Here is a 20,894-nt window from a genome sequence, read left to right as displayed (position 1 = left end):
TGTTTTGTTATTTTCTTTCCCCTAAAGTAGAATGCCCTCCTGCATGTTGGCACTCGTAGATCTATTCACATTTGGGGTCCCCCATAGGTTGCAAGTCCTGGGAGGAAAGAAAACAAGCAGTGCTTGCATTATATAATCCCAGCCCGACAAGCCTGTGCAGGAGCGCCCCGCGCTGCGATCCTGTCCCAACATCTCATCCAGGAATACATAATGACAGCGGCGTTGTATGGTATCCTGCCTAAGAACAGGGCTGGTACTGATCACTTTAGTGTAGAAATCTTCCAGAAGCTCCTGAGGCGCTGGCCGGGTGTGGCACCACAGGGCGACTTTCTCACATTAGCAAAGTTCAACTCTTACACAGAAAAGAAAAAAAAAGTTTAACTTTTTTGCTTCCAATACAAAAATGAACACGCAGAACAGTGACCACAGTCAGACGTAAAAAGTTACACAAACGTATATTTAAAAAAAAAAAAAAAGTTGAGGGGGCGACCTGCTGTGGGGACCCTAGAAATCAGGAGTAATCTGTAGAGGAACCCTGTAGCAAATGTGCGGTGCCTCCACAGGGTAAGTGAAGAATTACATTGTGCCCAATAATATCAATGAGAGGTCGGGTCGTTGTAAATGCTCAAGACAAAAAAACAACACCTCGAATTCTATAATATTTCAGAGGGTTGGCATCTCCTGTCCAGGGCAATCCTCTATTACAATGGAGATTGGCGCTCTCTCATCTTGGAGGACTCAGCCTGTCCACACAATATACAGAAAATATACCAAGTGCAATAGTCGGTGTAATACTTCTCCTCCTCGTGGTGGCGCTGCAAGAAAACGAAACACTTGCTGATGCATTCCCCCACTGATTAGACGACCACTTAGGATCTCAGAAGCAACAGCTCCTATAACACTGGTCAACAGCATTTTTGGTGCCAAAGATATTTCATCGAATTTAGGGTATTTTTGGGGTGCTGATTCTGAATATGTCATCAGTTTTGCCAGATTGGCTCAAGTTTTTGAGATTTTTGGTATCTTATTTATAGCACTTGTTGGTAAATGCGACGCATCATCTCATTAATTTCTTTGGATTAGTACTTGAACTGAGCAGTTCTCAATATAGTTTTGTGTTAATTAGTGTTCTAAAAGTTTGTTCATAGCTTGATTTTTGCACTAACTTTATGTTGTTGTCTGTTTTCCAGTGAAAAGCATGAACTCATCATGAAGAAGTTGTCTTAACGATCCAGACTCATTCTGTTACATTTGTGGTGAATATACACTGCCAAAACATAGAAGAAACATAACACACTTCGTAAAAAAAGTGTATTTTGCCTATTTTGGGGTTATGCTTGGGGACCAAGACAAGTTTTGGGCACCACACATAGTGTGCAAAGCATGTATCGAATTATTACGAAAATGGAGCAAAGGACAAAGAAAAAGCTTCAAATTTGGTGTTCCAATGGTGTGGAGAGAGCCAAAAAATCATCATGATGACTGTTATTTATGGTAAACACAGGTACAGGCACATCTTCACAATGAGGGACAGGCCTTCTTGCAGATTCCATGTTACTCCCATTTTCGTTTCTTATGCTTATTGAATCCTTGCACTTGCACTGCACAGAAATAACAGTCATCATGATGATTTTTTGGCTCTCTCCACACCATTGGAACACCAAATTTGAAGCTTTTTCTTTGTCCTTTGCTCCATTTTCGTAATAATTCGATACATGCTTTGCACACTATGTGTGGTGCCCAAAACTTGTCTTGGTCCCCAAGCATAACCCCAAAATAGGCAAAATACACTTTTTTTACGAAGTGTGTTATGTTTCTTCTATGTTTTGGCAGTGTATATTCACCACAAATGTAACAGAATGAGTCTGGATCGTTAAGACAACTTCTTCATGATGAGTTCATGCTTTTCACTGGAAAACAGACAACAACATAAAGTTAGTGCAAAAATCAAGCTATGAACAAACTTTTAGAACACTAATTAACACAAAACTATATTGAGAACTGCTCAGTTCAAGTACTAATCCAAAGAAATTAATGAGATGATGCGTCGCATTTACCAACAAGTGCTATAAATAAGATACCAAAAATCTCAAAAACTTGAGCCAATCTGGCAAAACTGATGACATATTCAGAATCAGCACCCCAAAAATACCCCAAATTCATTAAAATATTTTGGACACCAGAAAAAAATTTTTTTTTCGTTGACCTGTGTAATCCACGTATCTTCTACCCAAAATTTTATGTGCTTTACGTTACTTACTGGGTACTCACCACAAAAAGAGAGAGCCAAAAAGACATACGCCAAAAGCAGGGATCACCATAGAAAAATTACAAATTTTATTACATCGGATACACAAGATACCAAAGGTTGTTTTTAAAGCATTTAAAATAAACAAAGGTTATTAGCCCTAACCTGTACACATGGGAACAATAGCAAGCCCTATATAACATCACCCAATTAAATACACATAATATGTGCAGCAAGTCCACATGATAATGTGTGTAATACACTAAGCCTTCTATAGATGTGAAGGTAGGATATCTAAATATGCATTGCTGCTAAATACATCATTTTAAGTACATCCACGACAATATGGTAGGTACAGATATCTTGCAACAAAGAATTTATACAAAAAAGGGGAGATGTGGTAAGTATGAGCAGGAAAACATATACAACCAAGCACATCAGGGTAAAGTATTGTGGCATCAAATATTCGTCCAATATGATACACTAACCTGGGAACTACTAAGTTATCCAGAATCCAGTATGAAAAAATGAACTACCGGACTCAGGAAAGCCAAAACAGTTGCAAAGTAATCAAATAAATGAAAAAATTTGTGACCTCCCTTTCCCATATACGTACTTTACCACCCGAGAGAGCAGGCTGGTGGAATAATGACGGACATGCTCACTGAATACAAATGACCATTACATATGAATGGGGTGTGATAGGGCAAGGTACAGCTCCCATAACCCGACGCGTATCGTCACAAGTGTGACTTCATCAGGGGTAGAGAAAGATGGTGGTGCTTGCAGATCCACTAAGTTTAAATATACACTGAAATGTAATGAAGTCATAGCAGCTGTGAAGACTCACCGCATGGAGGAGGCACCAGCTGGCAGCGTGTAGCCGCTGAAACGGAAGTCACGGGGCACATGAGCCAGACCAGTATCATAGAAACCATAGATGCTGTATAGTAGTGATAAGAGCGCATGTCACAGTCAAATGTAATGCATCTCGGAGACTTTTACTTCCGCGCCTGCGCAATGGCGCTGGAAGGTCCTGTTTCTATATTTTAAGATGCAGTCATGTGACCTATTTTGGCAGGTCCTAGCGCTAGAATAATGTAGCACTACTTAAACAAATATATCCTTCTGCTATAGCCATATAAATGGGTACAAAAATAGACTTAAATATCGATGGTCCGATAAATTCATTTAGGATGTAAAGCTTAGTAATATTAGCACATACAAATGGGTTTATGACATATGAGTGCCACATTAGGATACCATGAAACGCAAGTCACCGAATAGTGCAATTTTTGTATTCACTAGAGGAATATATTCATCAAATCAGAAAAATAGACATAACAGTCTATAAGTTCCATAAAGGATCTCAGTACATATAAAGTGTCGACACAATTTAGAACTTCATCATTAGAGACCAACTTGAACAAGATTTGCTTATTATTATTATTATTATTAATAAGCCAGCCCATATCATTTTTAGTTTAAGGGAGCTCTCTTTATTTATTCAACATTATTATTCTTATTATTGTAAGATTGAACAAAAACATAAGATGGTTTATTCAAAAACCTTTAGTTTTTCTCTAAAGAGATACCCCTAGTGTCCAGGTGTACAAATCCTATTAGGCACGAGTTGTTAGGGCTGGCGGAACGCACCAAATTATAAAGTAGTAGTAGTAGGTGCGTTCGCAGCCCGGGGTCCACCGTGCAGAGGTGGTACACTGCTGCTAGACAATGGCGGAAGAATACAGCGGTGTGAAAACAGTCACACGTGGGTTACGTCACCCAGTGTGAACAGGAGCGGATTGTTAATTCACAGAGCCGCACAACCGCTGAACGTGGATGCCGGAGCATGTTAAGCTCACAGAGCCCGGCCAAAGGGCGCACAGCAAACGGCCACAGAACTCTACCCCAAGGACACGGGGTTAGAGTCCCTCTAGGCCCACTGAGCGTGCGGCGTCGCTGCCACGAAAGCCGCTATAGACGCTGGCTATGGAGTGTGGAGCACTTGCACTGAGGTGTGCCAAGTCACTGATAAGACTAATGCCTGACTCAGACTCTGACCTACCTACGCCTAAGCCTTGGCGCTAGCAGGCTAGGCTGCACAACACATGCGTACCAAGGGTAGAGCTTTCATAATGAGTCAGTCACCAGAGACATTCATACGTGCATACATCACTCACTCCTTATAGTCCGAAAATACAGTCTATCCTAGCGCATGGCCGAGCGGCCATGCGACCCTTTTATAGCCACAAGCGTCCGAGACCTTCCTGGCTTCTCGGATGGGCCAATCCGAACAGGAGCAGGACCTGAGCACGTGACCTTCGATCTCCAATGGGAGATCACTCCACGGGCATGCTCAGTGGCCCGACATGGGGACTTAGTCCCTGGAGAATCTCGCTGCTGAGCAGCATGCATTGCCATAGCTGAGCCAGAGGTGGCAGCAGCAAGCAAACCCACGGAGCTGGTCTGGGCAGAGCACCGGGACCGACAAGTTTGCTGAGCAACCTCCTCTGCAGCTGGAGAAGAATGGGAGACCGCCAGAAGTAATGCTCGGGATTCCCGCTGTGCAGCGACAGGAACCAGACGCCTAACATTACCCCCCCCTAGGGCCCCCTCCTCTCTGAGCCTCGCTTCTCTCAAATTCCGCAATGAGAAGAGGAGCGTGGATGTTCTCCACCGGCTCCCTGATCCGAGCCTCTGGACCATGACCCTTCCAATCCACCAAATAAAATTTTTTGGCCCGCATCATCTTGCATCCCACGATGGCATTGACCTCAAACTCGTCTGACGACAGGTCAGATGTCCCGGCAGATGGCTCAGAACACCGGGACATGTGAACCGGCTTGAGGAGAGACAAGAAACGTGTCCGAGATGGCCAAGTGTGGTGGAAGAGCCAGGCGGTAGACCAAGGGTTGATCTGCTTGAGGACCTTGAAAGGACCAATATAGCGCAGTGCGAACTTAGCGGATTCCACCCGGAGCCTGATGTTTCAAGCGGAGAGCCACACAGTCACCAGGGGCGAAGGTCAGAGCCGGGCGCCGGCGAGTGTCAGCGGAGGACCTCATTCTCTCCTTGGAGGCCCAGATAGCATCCTGCGTGCGATCCCAAATGTCACGTGCCTCCACCGCCCAGTCTACCACCCTAGAGTCAGTGGACGACACAGGCATGGGCACGGGGACACGCGGATGCTGGCCGTAATTTAAGAGGAAAGGGGTCTGATCGGTGGAGTTGGCCACAGCGTTGTTCAAGGCGAACTCCGCCCACGGCAGCAAGGATGCCCAATCATCCTGCCTGGCCGAGACAAAATGTCGCAGATATGTCACCAGGGTCTGGTTGGCTCTCTCAACCAACCCGTTCATCTCGGGATGATAGGCCGAGGAGAGATTTAGCTCAGTGCTGAGCAGAGAACAGAGCTTTCTCCAGAACCGAGATGCAAACTGAGGACCCCGGTCGCTGACAATCTTATCCAGCATGGCGTGCAGGCGGAAAACATGTTTAATTAACAACGCTGCCAGGCCCCGTGACGAAGGTAGCCGAGAGAGTTGTACCAGATGCACCATCTGTGGCTCCCACCAAGGACAACATCTGCAAGGAGTTTGTATGTTCTCCCCGTGTTTGCGTGCGTTTCCTCCCACATTCCAAAGACGTACCGATAGGGAATTTAGATTGTGAGCCCCATCGGAGACAGTGATAATAGCGCTATATAAAGATTATCATTTATTATCTTGGAGAAATGATCAGTGATAACCCAAATGACAGTGCTGCCGCTGGACTTGGGCAGACTCACCACAAAGTCCATACCGACCATCTCCCAGGGCCTGTACGCAACCGGCAGAAGATAGAGTAACCCAGCGGGCTGCTGCCGAGAGGGCTGATTCTGGGCGCAAGAGACGCACGCCCGAATATAGTCCCTGACGTCACGGGCCATATGCGGCCACCAGTACGTCCTCGCCAGGAGTTCAGAGGTCTGTTTGATCCCGAAATGGACACCCACCCTGGACGAATTAGCCCAAGAGAGGACCTCCGGTCGCAGATGGGCAGGAACCAAAGTCTTGCCCGGAGGTACAGACTCGAGAGCAACCGGAGCAACGGTCCTCAGGCTCTCTGATGGGACTATCAGCCGAGGCTAGTCCTCCTCCGATGACACCACAGAGCAGGAAAGAGCATCGGCCCGGACGTTCTTCTCCCCGGAGAGAAAATGCAGTGTGAAACTACCGAGGTGTCATTCACAAAGTCTTGGAAGACGGCTGGAGCGTTACATAGCCCGAAAGGCATCACCAGGTATTCATAGTGCCCATCTCTGGTGTTAAAAGCAGTCTTCCATTCGTCCCCCTCATGGATGCGAATCAGGTTATAGGCTCCCCGCAGATCGAGCTTAGTAAACACTCTCGCTCTCCATAGCCTATCAAACAGTTCTGATATCAGGGGCAGAGGATACTTGTTCTTAACAGTTATGGCATTAAGGCCCCTGTAATCGATGCATGAACGTAATTCTCCATTCTTCTTTTGGACAAAGAAGAATCCCGCTCCCGCCAGAGACACCGAATTCCTAATGAATCCTCTTGCCAGATTCTCCCTGATATACTGAGACATGGCCTCTGTCTCTGGGAGAGATAGGGGATATACTCGACCTCGGGGAGGAGAAAGTTGCGGTGTCTAGTAGGCCCCCTCCGATAACCACTAGACGGGAGCGTTTCCCGAGCGCTGTGGACACTGGTTAGCAATGTGCCCAGTCTGCCGACAACGGAAGCAGACTGGAGGTACCCGCGCGGACCGGGTCCTGGACCCCGTGCGGACCGGGTCCTGGACCCCGTGCGGGACACCTCTATGGCCTCTGGAGGCTCGGGGGACTGACCGGGAGGTTCCAGTGGTCTAGCAAAATTTGGAGCCAACTTATATCGTTGGCGGGACTTGGAGCGCTCCAGCCCTCGCTCCGTGAAGCGAATGTCAATTCGGGTAGAGACCGTAATGAGCTCCTCTAAAGTGGTGGGCATCTCCCTGGTGGCCAGGGCGTCTTTGACATAATCAGCCAGGGCTCTCCAGAATACAGGTATGAGAACCTTATCGGGCCACTCAAGCTCCGAGGCCAGAGTTCTGAAGAGGATGGCATACTGGCTGACCAGAGACGCACCCTGGGTTAGAGCCAGCAACTAAAGTGCGGTATCGTGCGTGACCCGAGGACCCAGGAACACCTGCTTCAGAGTGACCAGGAAATGGGTGGAATTCTGTACCAGGAGATCCCCGTGCTCCCACAGCGGGGTGGCCCACTCCAGGGCCCTGCCCAACAGGAGGGAGATGATAAACCCCACCTTGGCCCGCTCGGAGGGAAATCGTGTGGCCAGCAACTCCAGGTGAATGGAGCAATGACTCACGAACCCCTGCATGAAGCACTATCACCCGAGAACTTCTCAGGCAGCGGGAGGCGGGACAAGGTCGGGGCAGGCCCGGCCGTGGAGACACGGGCGACAGCCTCTTTAGCTGCTTGGACGGCGACCGAGGTAACATCCGCAGCTGAGGTGGAACGCTCTAGTGCTGCCAACCTACCCTCCAGCTGCTGGATGTACCTATGCAGTCGCTGTTCGTCCGCCATTACTAGCCAGACCCTGGCGCTAGGATAATGATAGGGCTGGAGGAACGCACCAAATTATAAAGTAGTAGTAGGTGCGTTCGCAGCCCGGGGTCCACCGTGCAGAGGTGGTACACTGCTGCTAGACAATGGCGGAAGAATAGAGCGGTGTGAAAACAGTCGTGAACAGGAGCGGACTGTTAATTCACAGAGCCGCACAACCGCTGAATGTGGATGCCGGAGCCTGTTAAGCACACAGAACCCGGCCAAAGGGCGCACAGCAAACGGCCACAGATCTCTACCCCAAGGACACGGGGTTAGAGTCCCTCTAGGCCCACTGAGCGCACGGCGTCGCTGCCACGAACGCCGCTATAGACGCTGGCTGTGGAGTGTGGAGCACTTGCACTGAGGCGTGCCGAGTCACTGATGAGACTAATGCCTGACTCAGACTCTGACCTACCTACGCCTAAGCCTGGGCGCTAGCAGGCTAGGCTGCACAACACATGCGTACCAAGGTTAGGGGTTTCATAATGAGTCAGTCACCAGAGACATTCATACATCACTCACTCCTTATAGTCTGAAAATACAGTCTATCCTAGCGCATGGCCGAGCGGCCATGCGACCCTTTTATAGCCGCGAGCGTCCGGGACCTTCCTGGCTTCTCGGATGGGCCAATCCGAACAGGAGCAGGACCTGAGCACGTGACCTTCGATCTCCAGTGGGAGATCACTCCACGGGCATGCTCAGTGGCCCGACATGGGGACTTAGTCCCTGGAGAATCTCGCTGCTGAGCAGCATGTATTGCCATAGCTGTGCCAGAGGTGGCAGAAGCAAGCAAACTCACGGAGCTGGTCTGGGCAGAGTGCCGGGACCGACGAGTTTGCTGAGCAACCTCCTCTGCGGCTGGAGAAGAATGGGAGACCACCGGAAGTAAGGCTCAGGATTCCTGCTGTGCAGCGACAGGAACCCGACACTTAGCACAAGTATTGTCAATAACCAATGGAAAAGTTACCTGCCCTGTATATCAACACCCTTACTATATCACTTGAATTGTATTGAGGCAATCAGGCTGGGTGCTTCTGAATATGGTCCATACATGGATATATAAGAACTTTTTACTGTTGCTACCAGACATAATATGTTTACTTTTGCACTATGCACTTTATTTGTAGGTCTTTTTTGGCTGCTTAATACATTTATATGTGGATAGAAGATATTTTTTATCTATATTTAATATAATATATGCTTTATTGTGAGCAGTACAAAAACTGTCTATTGACCGAGTTATCTATTGCGTGTTTTTTATATGCAAGCCTTTTAGGCTATTTGATATATTCACCTATGAACTTTGTGAGGCTGATGCATATGGTCTGTAATTTCTTTATCAGTGCATTTTTTCTGGTTGCTTCATTCCTCTAAAAGCAGTTTTTTCTTTGCTTTGTTTGTCCTCATTTTTTCATTTTAATAGGTTTACTGTACTAATTTCATCAAATAAAATTTGGAATTTTATGGTGATATGACCTCTTGATTTCTCCATATGATGATGTTTTGTCTATTTTTCTGATTTGATGAATATATTCCTCTAGTGAATACAAAAATTGCACTATTCGGTGACTTGCGTTTTATGGTATCCTAATGTGGCACTCATATGTCATAAACCCATTTGTATGTGCTAATATTACTAAGCTTTACATCCTAAATGAATTTATCAGACCATCGCTATTTAAGACTATTTTTGTACCCATTTATATGGCTATAGCAGAAGGGTATATTTGTTTAAGTAGCGCTACATTATTCTAGCAATAGGACCTGCCAAGATAGGTCACATGACTGCATCTTAGAAGATAGAGACAGGACCTTCCAGCGCCATTGCGCAGGCGCGGAAGTAAAAGTCACCGAGATGCATTACATTTGACTGTGACATGCGCTCTTATCACTACTATACAGCGTCTATGGTTTCTATGATACTGGTCTGGCTCATGTGCCCCGTGACTTCCGTTTCAGCGGCTACACGCTGCCAGCTGGTGCCTCCTCCATGCGGTGAGTCTTCACAGCTGCTATGACTTAATTACATTTCGGTGTATATTTAAACATTAAACAACCTTTGGTGTCTTGTGTATCCGATGTAATAAAATTTGTAATTTTTCTATGATGATCCCTGCTTTTGGCGTATGTCTTCTTGGCTCTCTCTTTTTGTGGTATATTCAATTTGGACATACTGCGGTTGGATCCCTTCTAATTAGCTTTATTGTCTGATGGTGCCCTCCGCGTTTCTGTAATTTACTGGGTACTCACACAACCAAAACCACAGACCAATGGCAAGACCGCCGTATACCAACAGAATCGTGCGGCCACCAGATCTGGGCCTGCTTTTTTCCCCTCATGTGAAATCTCAGCCTTATAGTTTGAGCTATGCTATATTTTCCGTGCAGGAGAAGAATCATGCCTAGAATAGTCTTCTGGTCTAATAAGAGCATCCGTGGCAATGACATGGGGTAAGTAAGCCGATGATTGCTACAGAAGGCATCAAGTGTGTCGGCAGCGGCTACATTAGTAAGGTGGTTCCACCTTTAAAGGGAATCTGTCACCCCTTTTTTGAGATATCATATAATGATATCATTCAATTGTGTGTCACATAAGAGAATCCTTATGTGACACACAATTGAATGATATCATTATATGATATCTCAAAAAAGGGGTGACAGATTCCCTTTAAGCATCTTTTGTGTTTAAACGTCTACGTGACGAGCTTTCAGAATAAACTTTATTCAGATTCGGGGTTTCTTTTATTGGGGGGCCAATTTTACGGCTGCAAATTTCAGAGCAGAATAATGCATGCCACCAAAGAGACCTGTGTGCCACACCTAGGCCAACGCTGGTCAGGGTGAGCTCGCTGCACACGGACAGTACACTGACCCAAAATAGGGCCCCATGTGCGCAGCGGTCTGGGTGAGGTCAACATCAATAGGGGCCATTATTCATTAGCCAAGTGACCGCCTCACCTCTGGCAGACCCCATACTGACGGTAATAGGTGGCATTTTTTCATATGGATGCCACTTTGTGCCTCTACCAATTGAATTGGAAAAGAACTAAATTCATATTTTTAGGCAATCAAAAGTCTGGATGCTCGTTCAGCTGGAGCTGGTATCCTTCCCACTACGCTGGCGACTACCCGTGTTATAGTTTTATGACAGCCAGAGACTGTGGACCTACGCCAGAGACTGTGGACCTACGCCATTACCATTACTTTTAACAGGTACTAACAGTGCAATAATTATAGGGGCTCTCTACACATCTGCCCTGTTGGCTGATAGTGATGCGGCCTTGGCTAAACTTTGCGAGAGCAGAAATATAACTAGAGTAGTTAGTATGGTTGGGATTTCCATAAGAGGACAATTACCTGAACTTCACGGCATTCATCAATGGCGTGTCTCCATAACGGTCCTTGGCGTAAACCGTAGCGCCATTATTGAGCAGATACTGGACCACCTGGTAGTGCCCCTCACAGGAAGCCACATGTAATGGAGTGCGACCATCATAGTCCTCACTGCTTAAATTAGCCCCCTGGAGAAAAAAATAAGCAGAAAATGTCTGTCCAATTATGGTTCCATAGAAGAGAAAACTTTTTCTATGGCAGCCATATGCCCCCCCCAACAGGTACTGAAGTGACAGCTATCCCCGTCATGATGACAGACCATACTGTGGTCAGGCCCATAATGAACACTCCCAACATATAAGCGGACAAGTATTAGTACCATGTCCCTAATTGCTTCCAGGGCATTAATGTCTCCAGTCTTAGCTGCTGCGCAGGCCAGGGCTGGGGTGAGAGCGTCTCTGACCGCCTCCAATTCCTGCAATAGAAGAGGCGATAGTCAGTGGCACCCACATACATGTGACATCGTACACTACATAAATGTATGCTAAAAAGCACAAAACCAATGGTCGGCCGTACAATTATTGCTTCAGAAATACTTAGTATTGGCAATACTTTTCGGGAGAAGCTAAAAGTTCTCAGTGATGGGTCTAATTACACTAGAGTTTCTGGTGGGACACAACACCTAGCATGCCCCAATTGCTGGCAGCACACTGGGAGTTGGGTGGTGGGTCCCATCACACTAGAATTTCTGGTGGGACAACACTCAGCATGCCCCAATTGCTGGCAGCACACTGGGAGTTGGTTGGTGGGTCCCATTACACTGGAATTTTTGGTGGGACAACACTCAGCATGCCCAAATTGCTGGCAGCAAACTGGGAGTTGGGTGGTGGGTCCCATTACACTAGAACAGAGGTCTCCTACCTGTTGCTGTTCAGCTCTTAAGAAACTATAATTCCAAGCATGCCCTGACAGTCACATGCAGGGAGATGTAGCAGGACAGCCACAGACCAGAGACCCCGTGCATTTGGAGATCTCGCTTGCGAGTGGTGCAATATTACTACGCAAACCACTGTGCCGTAGAAGAATACCACCCCTGTGTTCGCCCTCTGCTGCGGGGTTTACACACTTTTACATGCAGTACAGATACAGACTTCCCATCAGAGGCCACAAATAATATGAAGAAAGGAAACTTACTTACATATGTGGAATTATAAAAATGTAACTTGAGTTTCCGATGAGACTGTACCTCCTTGCAACTCACACCAACAGACTTGGCAACAACCTGAATGAACTTGCTGTCTCTCAGGGAGATTTTGGCTCCTGTCGCACTGACAGTCATCTCACCCCTGAGGTTCTCATACAGCATCTACAAAGAAAAACAAAACAAAACATGATGCAGGCTAAATCACTGGTATATTGCCATTAACTGCTTACTGGTAGCTGCAGAGACACATGGGGGCAGGACATTGTCTCACTACAGAAAGTGGGAGCGGGTCCATGTCTCTCTGCTCCTGCTCTCCTGTCTGTTATGGTAGGCAAGACATTGCCCAATGGTAAGTGCAATACATGCTGAAAGTTAGCAACAAATGGGTCCAGCACCTATAGTGCAGGCAGCACCTCTTCCAGGATGCCCCTTTTCGTAGCTAAAGTTGGTGCCAATTCTAGAGCCGTGGGGTTAACCTTTAGGAGTTGGCCACAAGTTTAGACCCCAAGGTAAAAAACAAAAAAAAACAAAGTATTTCCTCCCACACTGAGAATGTTGCAGCAATGTTGATGATGGTTCTCCCGTCGATTGTGTGACACAGTTATGTCAGGAAGAGCGCTGCAACTGGTCGGGAAAGGAGCATATATTAGTTTACTAGGGAGACTCCAGCATTGAAGAAAGGATGGTCCAAGGAGCAGCAAATCCTAGGAAAACGGCCCTACGAAATCTGCAAACTTATTGGGAATTGGGTCAATAAAAAATATATTGTTTACTACTGCTATTAATGGGTAGAGAAGCAGAAAAATGAAGTAATGTCAGGTTCCCAAGATATTGTGTGTTTTAGTCACTGTCGGGCCACGCTAGACAGTTTGGATGAGCCAGCGCGTCCATTCAATACACAGACCATTGATGTCTATAGGAATAGTGCAATGCTTTAATACTCCTGTGGTGGCGCTACAAAGGAAAAATAAGTGATTGTAGATTACAATTAAAAGGGTTGGCCAAAATCCAAAAAACATGGTGCTACACCTGTCTGTAGGTTCTGTCTAGTGAGCGCCATTATAGTGGAGCTCCAGTACGGGCTGTGTGCGGTTTTTGGAAGACAGGAGCCATGTTTGCTAATCTAGGACAACCCCTTTAATCATTTAGACATATTCCCTGGAAACAGGCTGCTGGAATTTTAAGAGGGTTAGCATCCCCAACCCACAATAAAAAGAAAAAAAAAAAAAGGTCTGGTACATAGACAGACTTTGTAGTATATTATATTCTCTGCTCGCCTCCGGTATAAAATTCATTTCATTTTCAAAAACAAAATAGCAATAAAGTCTGGGACGTGAGGTCCGACGTTCTTTAATAAAGGAGAACGGCAAGGAATGAAATATGTATGGGCTTTTATTAAGAAAACGTTATTAAAAAGGAAGAGGGGAAAAAAAGTTTTCATAGTGAGACGTCAATATTTAATTTCAGCCATGTGGTCCTCAGTATAAATGGCGCTGTGTGTGCATGCGTGATCACCACTCCAAGAGCTTCTATGGGTCTACAGGAGCGCGAGTGACCGCTGTGTATGGAGCGGTGGTCACACATGCGCATGAGTGATTCCCGAGTCCTATCATCCCCCACTGAACGTACATTTATCACCTATCTGGCGGGATTATTGGAGATATCCTGTAAAAACTCCTGTTGATCAGCTGTGTCAAGCGGAGCACCTGGCACAGCGACACCTACAGGAGTGTGGCCATGCCTGGTACTGCAGCGCAACTAGAACAGCTAATAAAAATGAATGGATCCCTGTACTGAACACAGGGGAGATCGGGTAATCCTGTGCGGGGCACATACCTGTTTTTTCTGCTCCAGGGTGAGATGGGTTTTGCCTAAAACATAGGATAGTTTCGCCAGTGCGGCTTCTGGAGTCAAATCACATCCTGGAATCACTCCGACCACAGTAAGAGCCTGCGTGTGGGAACAAGTCAAAAGGAAACACTATTTTACTAACTGAAAAAAAATGCACTTCATCAAGTGACTCCTTAAGTGCATGAGAAGACTGCACAATTAAGCGGACAAGAATTAAAAGTAAAATCTGCAAGTGATTGGCTTCTAGTGTACAAAAGGAAAGGGAACAATGTCCTATGAGGGCAGAGCAGCGCCCAAAACTGCCCACCCGCCTGTGCAGGGGACTGAAGCAGTACAGATCCCTGCACAGCCAGATGACCGAAAGGTCGTGCAGGAGCAACCCAGCACTGCACAATATTGTTCATAGGATCGCAGAGGGCTCCCGAGTTCAGAACACTATGCCAGCAATCTATCACACTGGAATACCCCTTTAAGATTGACCCCACACTGTGCAGCTGACCAAGAGACCAAATTTTTTTTGTTTCTTTTAAAAATGATGCAATCATCGGCCAACTCAGGTGGGCAGGCTTCATGCAGAGCGGCCAGCCGCATCATGTGCGCCATGGTGAGCGCCAAACAGCTCCAAAAAGTTTCAATGGATCCAAAAGGAGTAAACTTCTCAACTACTCAGAAGGAAGCGTCTGGACAGATAAGAGCAGCTGCTGAATGGCTGCGAAAGCTCACAAAGATGAAAGGATGAAGCGTATGCGACTGGCTACCTCACATCACTTCCAGCCTGCGGTTACGTGTCGTCTTTTCATCTTTTAGCATGGCACCACACCCACCAGAAAAGCACAATGTCAGCATAGATGGGCTGCAGGATTCCAGAGCTCTAGTAAATTGGGTGTATATGCAGATTACCAGCCTATGCCACCACTTTCCTCTTGCTCAGGGACCCCCGCTGATCCTTGATATGGAGACCGGTTCCTTTATACTGTACTCTGGTCACACAGTTGTGCACCTGAATGTCTGCCGCGGTCATAAAAGTGAAATCACCGCAAACCAAAAGGTGACTGTATACTGATAGGATCTGCACCCGAATGGCTGCTCCAGCACCGCTCACTTCCACGGTCAGATCCCAATGCAGATGTGACCGGTGCCAGAGTAATCCTATAATAACGGTAATACCCCCCTCATAACCGGCCATGTACACGCACCTTTCCAGTGGCATAAGACTCAGTAACAGAGCCCCGCAGACACTGTGTGCAGTTAATGATCGCTACGCCACGCTCCGTAGCTGCCTTCAGTTCTTGCAATAGATCGAGTCGGCAATCGGGGGCATTTCCAGAGCCATATGTCTCCAGCACAATGGCCTCCATGGGTGGCTGAAGGAAAGCTTTTACCTGCACATTGAATGACATATTAGATTGTGTAGTGAAACAGCTGCACATATACATTCACATACGGGTACATACGGTGGCAGCGGTGATCCCAGGGAATATGCGGAGCAGGCCCACGTTTCTGTTCATGTCTGTGTGCACATGGAACTTCTTTGTAGTGTTTGCTCTCCAAACAGTCTCCCAATTAACTAGAAATAAAAATACTGCTCAGTATTCAGGTCCAGTCATAATACATGGCCAGATGTGCAGGAGGTGCATCAATCCCTGTCTGAAGCCTGCTTAAAGGGGTTATCCAAGATTCAGCTATCAGATTGGTGATGGGACCGCCAACAATCAGCGGTTACCAGGTCCTGCGACCCCTGGAAGTGCACAGTGCCATATACTCAACTACAGCCATTACAGAGTGTAACAGCTCAGCTCCTGTTAAAGGGAACCTGTCACCCCCCCAGGCGGTTTTAAGTAAATGAGCCACCTTGTGCAGCACTAATGCTGCATTCTGTCAAGGTTTCTCTGTTACTTAGCTTCCGTTCCACCGCAGAAATAATCCTTAATAAAATTGTTCAAAAATACCTGAAATTTGATAGGGGGGGGCAGTTCTTTCCCCCTCTGACAGACACCTCGCATCCGTCACTCATTTCGAACTTCTTGGGCATGCGCAGTCAGCGCTGCCCGTGCTCTCATATCACATCCCGGCCTTCATATCGCGCGGCCACAGATCCCGCCCCGCAGTTGCTTATGATTTATTTACACTGTGGGGCTGGGAATCTCGGGCATGAGAGCCGCAGATAACCTACGCATGCCCGAGATTTCCCAGCCCCGAAGTGTCAATAAATCATAAGCGACTGCGGGGCAGGATCTGTGGCCGCGCGATATGAAGGCCGGGATGTGATCTCAGCGCATGGGCACGTCGGGTAGCGCTGACTGCGCATGCCCTAGAAGATACAGTACAGCGCAGGCGCCACATTTCAAAAGAAAACTGAGGAGGCGGCGCCAAATTCGAAATGAGTGAAGGATGCAAGACATCTGTCAGAGGGGGGAAGATCTGCCCCCCTGTCAAATTTCAGGTATTTTTGAAGAATTTTATAAAGGATTATTTCTGCGGTGGAACAGAAGCTAAGTAACAGAGCCACCTTGACAGAATGCAGCATTAGTGCTGCACAAGGTGGCTCTTTTACTTAAACGCCTGGGGGGAGGGGGGGGGTGACAGGTTCCCTTTAACGTCAATAGACCTGCAGCACCTGAGAATGTCCATAGCGTATGGAGATGTGATGTTGTGGTGCCATACTCATCCAGGAGCCGTGTGACCTCCAAACAGCTGACTTAAGGGTAGTACATCAATATTGTAATAAAGGACGCTTCCTTTAAATAAGAACAAACAGAGGTCCATTGCCAGGGTCAGATGTGTGAAAACAATTTCCAGTCTTACTTCCAGATACGATTGGTTGAAGTTAGAAACTAAAGTCAGGTTTGCAGTCCGCTTTCCTTCCTGTCCTAAACACACAAAACCGAATCGCTCGAGTAGAGGCGAATACCAGGAAAGGTTGATAGTGACTAATGTGGCCTTTGTGTTACCTGCAGCTGTTTATTTACCAACAGCGAGTATATAGAGGAAGCTATACATAGCACAAAGAGCGGCGGCGCGCAGGATAAGCACAAGGAGGGGCGGCACGCAGGAGAAGCACAAGGAGGGGCGGCGCGCAGGAGAAGCACAAAGAACGGCAGCGCATAGGAGAAGCACAAGGAGGGGTGGCGCACAGGAGAAGCACAAGGAAAGGCAGCGCACAGAAGCACAAGGAGGGGCAGCGTGCAAGAGAAGCACAAGGAACGGCAGCGCACAGAAGCACAAGGAACGGCGGCGTGCAGGAGAAGCACAAGGAGGGGAGGCACGCAGCAGAAGCACAAAGTTGGGTGGCACGCTGGAGAAGCACAAAGATGGGCAGCACGCAGGAGAAATATTTCTCATGTATGCTGCTGTTCCTTGCACTTCTCTAGTATGTCACCGCTCTTTCTGCAAGGAGCGGTGGTGTACAGGAGACGATGCCTCTGTATATGACACTGCGCCCAAACATACCCGATGTCAATAATGTTAGGCCAAGGCCAGCCCCAATTTCAAGTTTATATGGACTCTGGTTACGGTAATAACGAAGGCTGGCCATACACAGATGAATCCTGCTCTAACATGCTGCTTTTGGCAGGACAGAGCCACCATCTACTGTGTAAGGAGGTATCTGACCCCTCCGCCAACAGACGACAGGATAAAGAGTTGGAAATATTATATTTAAGAAGAAGTTTGACAGCATCCTATTTCTTTCTCTGTACTGAAAACAAGCATGCTCAGATGAGCCAAGTGTACATGCATGGGGGTGGGAGGAATAGCCATCAGTTGAGCGAATGTGTGTGCACATGACCCTATTACTGCCCCATACACGTTACCTATACAAGTCTGCACCTCGAAATACGGCTGATTTCATATTATATTTATATACAGCTCTGGCAAAAATTAAGAGACCACTTTCAAATGTTCAGTTTGTCTGATTTTTCTCTTTATAGGTATATTTTTGAGTAAAATGTAAATTGCTCTTTTATTCTATAAACTATTGACAACATGTCTCCGAATTTCCAAGCACTAAATTTTGTATTTATTTTCAGAAAATGAGAAAAGGTCAAAATAACAGAAAACTGCAGTGCTTGCAGACCTCAAATAATGCTAAGAAAACAAGTTCATAATCATTTAGAAATAACAATACTAATGTTTTAACTCGGGAAGAGTTCAGAAATCAATATTTTGTGGAATAACCATGATTTTTAATCACAGCTTTCATGCGTCTTGGCATGCTTTCCACCAGTCTTTCATACTGCTTCTGATGCAAACATTTAAGCAGTTCTTCTTTGTTTCTTTGTTTGATGGCTTGTGACTATCCATCTTACTCTTGATTACATTCCAGAGGTTTTCAATGGGGTTCAGTTCTGGAGTAAGGCTGCCTATGACAGGGTTTTGATGTGGTGGTCTCTTAATTTTTGCCAGAGCTGTATGTATATGCAGTTTTTTTTCCTTTATATGTTCCTAGAGGAAAGAAAAGTCATATTGCAGAGAAATTCCCCACCAGAGCAAGGTGTGCAACCTTTGGGGGTCCCCGTGTGCCACTATACAGACTGCCATGTAGCAGAGATCAGTGTGTCAATGAGCTCTAGGCACACAATGCGCACCTGGTTCTGCTACATCGAATTGTTTTCTGATGATAACATGATATGGCAGTGTGCAGGTCTTAGTTACACCCTCAATCCCCCCTGTAAAATGAGACCCATTATAAAACAGCAGAATTACCACCGCCTACATACACGATCAACACATCAAACCGTCCCACGCTTCTAACTCCGCTGTAACATAGGTAATGGATCCGTCAGACACTTTGATGGATAAAGTGCATCTATTAGAGCAGTTTACGAGCGCAGCATTCTGCGTCCCCATGCGACGTTTTATAATCGGGCCCTGTGTAGTTTTGTATCGGGGTCGCTGCCTTGGTGAATGGATGCCATTCTCTGCCAGAAACATTTCCATAGGAAAGTCTCGTCTCAGCAGCACTGAGGAATCCTTAAAATAACAACTCCCTAAGGAGTGGCGCATCCACTCAGTGATGAAATCAAGCTAAACCGGTGGCTTTTAATGACGGCGCGGCACAGGCCGAGCAGAAAGGCAGGTGAATCCAACCCCGGATAGAGAGAGTGTAACTTGGGTACATGGCTTGTTAGGCAATCCTTTCCATGTGGCGAAAAGGTAGTGGATTTTCTCCTTAGACACTGCCACCGGCACTCCGGAGCAGAGCATGCGGCTCCATGTATTGCCATGCGGCCACATGCTCCGCTCCTGAGTGCCGGCGGCAGTGCGACTTAGCCATGTTTCTCGCATGTGTGATCCCGGCCTTACTGGGTTTTACAGCTCCAGCATAGTGCATGGCATTACTTAGAATCCAGTGCACAAATTATGAATAATATCTGTAGGTTTGAGATCTGCAAAAAGCCAATTTATGCTGCAGCTGGAAATGCAGACTTCACCCTTTGTGATGCACAGTCACTGCGGGCCATGCGCAGCCAATACCCCCTATGAGAGTCTCAGGCTATGTTCATATGCACGTTTTTGCATGCAAAATTTCAGTTGCCTTTCACAGTACCAGCAAAGACTGAGAGTTCAGATATCTCATGCACACGATTTGTTTTGTTTCCTGACCTTTGTCAAAGAGCTGCGTTTTTGCAAAATGCAGCGTGTCACGTTCAGCGTTTTTCACCCATTGAAACCAATGGGTGGTGCAGCAACTACTGTACAAAACGCAAGTATCAGGTTTTGATGCGTTTTGGTGCCAAAACCTGATGACGTTGAATCAGAATTTTTTTATGCACTAAACTTTATTAGCATGCACATGAAACAGATGTACCCTGACAAAAAGGCAGAAAAAAAAAAACTGCAGAAAAACCTGCTTTTTGTAAACTAGTTAAACTTCGCATTAAAAAAAAAGAAAAGAAAACACAACGTATGAACATAGCCTAACAGTATGTGCACACATGTAAAATTAAAATTTCTGCAGCTCTTGGCAGGAGAAACGCAGCTGAAAAAAAATGTGCATTTTTGCCCTGCATTTATCGATTTAGTGAAGTCAATGGTGAAAACACAGGCCAAAAATGCACAGAGAATTGATATTTCTGCAAGTCACAAATGTGCATGACACTTCATGCTTCTCACTTTGCTGGCTTCAGGATTGCTTCAGGTTTATCTATAAAATCTGCAAGGAAAAGAAACGCAACAAATGTGCAATGTGGGCACACAGCCTAGAGAATCACTCTGTTCCTTATGACTAAACATATAATCATTTTAAATTAAGTTGTTATCAGAAAAACATGTCCACCTTCTCCAGAAACAGCACCAACCCTCCGCCTCTCTGGTTCCTCCAGAACGCCTCTTGTGCTGTGCCTACTCTCTGTAAGGCTACTTTCACACATCAGGTTTTCGGCGTCAGGTGCGATCCGGCGTCGTGCCGGAATGCCGGATCCGGCAAATGTTTTGTAAAACCTGATGTGCCGGATCCGGTTTTCTGCCAGATCCGTCTTGTTCTTGACAGACAAAACCGGATCCGTCTCATCCGGTTCATCCGTTTTTCTATCCGTTTTTCGACGGATTACGCCGGATCTGGTTTTTAAAATTGACCCTTGTGGCCTTCCGAACGGGATTGGCTACTGGAAAACTATATATAGCATGTTCCTACAGCCCTTCTTT

At 46.5% G+C, this 20,894-nt stretch overlaps 1 protein-coding gene across 2 annotated transcripts in view; it reads right to left on the bottom strand.

The window, feature by feature from the left end:
* The window catches only part of ASPG (asparaginase), a 57,949-nt gene that overhangs the window by 11,255 nt on the left and 25,800 nt on the right, over positions 1 to 20,894 (bottom strand). The window contains exons 7-12 of one of the 2 annotated variants that reach the window (XM_073570246.1): positions 15,704 to 15,816; positions 15,446 to 15,631; positions 14,235 to 14,348; positions 12,393 to 12,560; positions 11,574 to 11,669; positions 11,219 to 11,382 (exon numbers count right to left, since the gene is read on the bottom strand). In XM_073570246.1, coding sequence (XP_073426347.1) covers positions 11,219 to 11,382; positions 11,574 to 11,669; positions 12,393 to 12,560; positions 14,235 to 14,348; positions 15,446 to 15,631; positions 15,704 to 15,816 — 841 coding nt within the window. The remainder of the gene's footprint in view (positions 1 to 11,218; positions 11,383 to 11,573; positions 11,670 to 12,392; positions 12,561 to 14,234; positions 14,349 to 15,445; positions 15,632 to 15,703; positions 15,817 to 20,894) is intronic. The other variant, XM_073570254.1, reaches the window with a different exon arrangement.

This window comes from Dendrobates tinctorius, unplaced genomic scaffold (genome assembly GCF_039654945.1).
Source record: "Dendrobates tinctorius isolate UK_male_01 unplaced genomic scaffold, ASM3965494v1 ptg000006l, whole genome shotgun sequence".
NCBI classification, from domain to species: Eukaryota; Metazoa; Chordata; class Amphibia; order Anura; family Dendrobatidae; genus Dendrobates; species Dendrobates tinctorius.
Note: the sequence above shows the minus strand (reverse complement) of the source record. Positions and strands in the feature narration are given on the sequence as shown.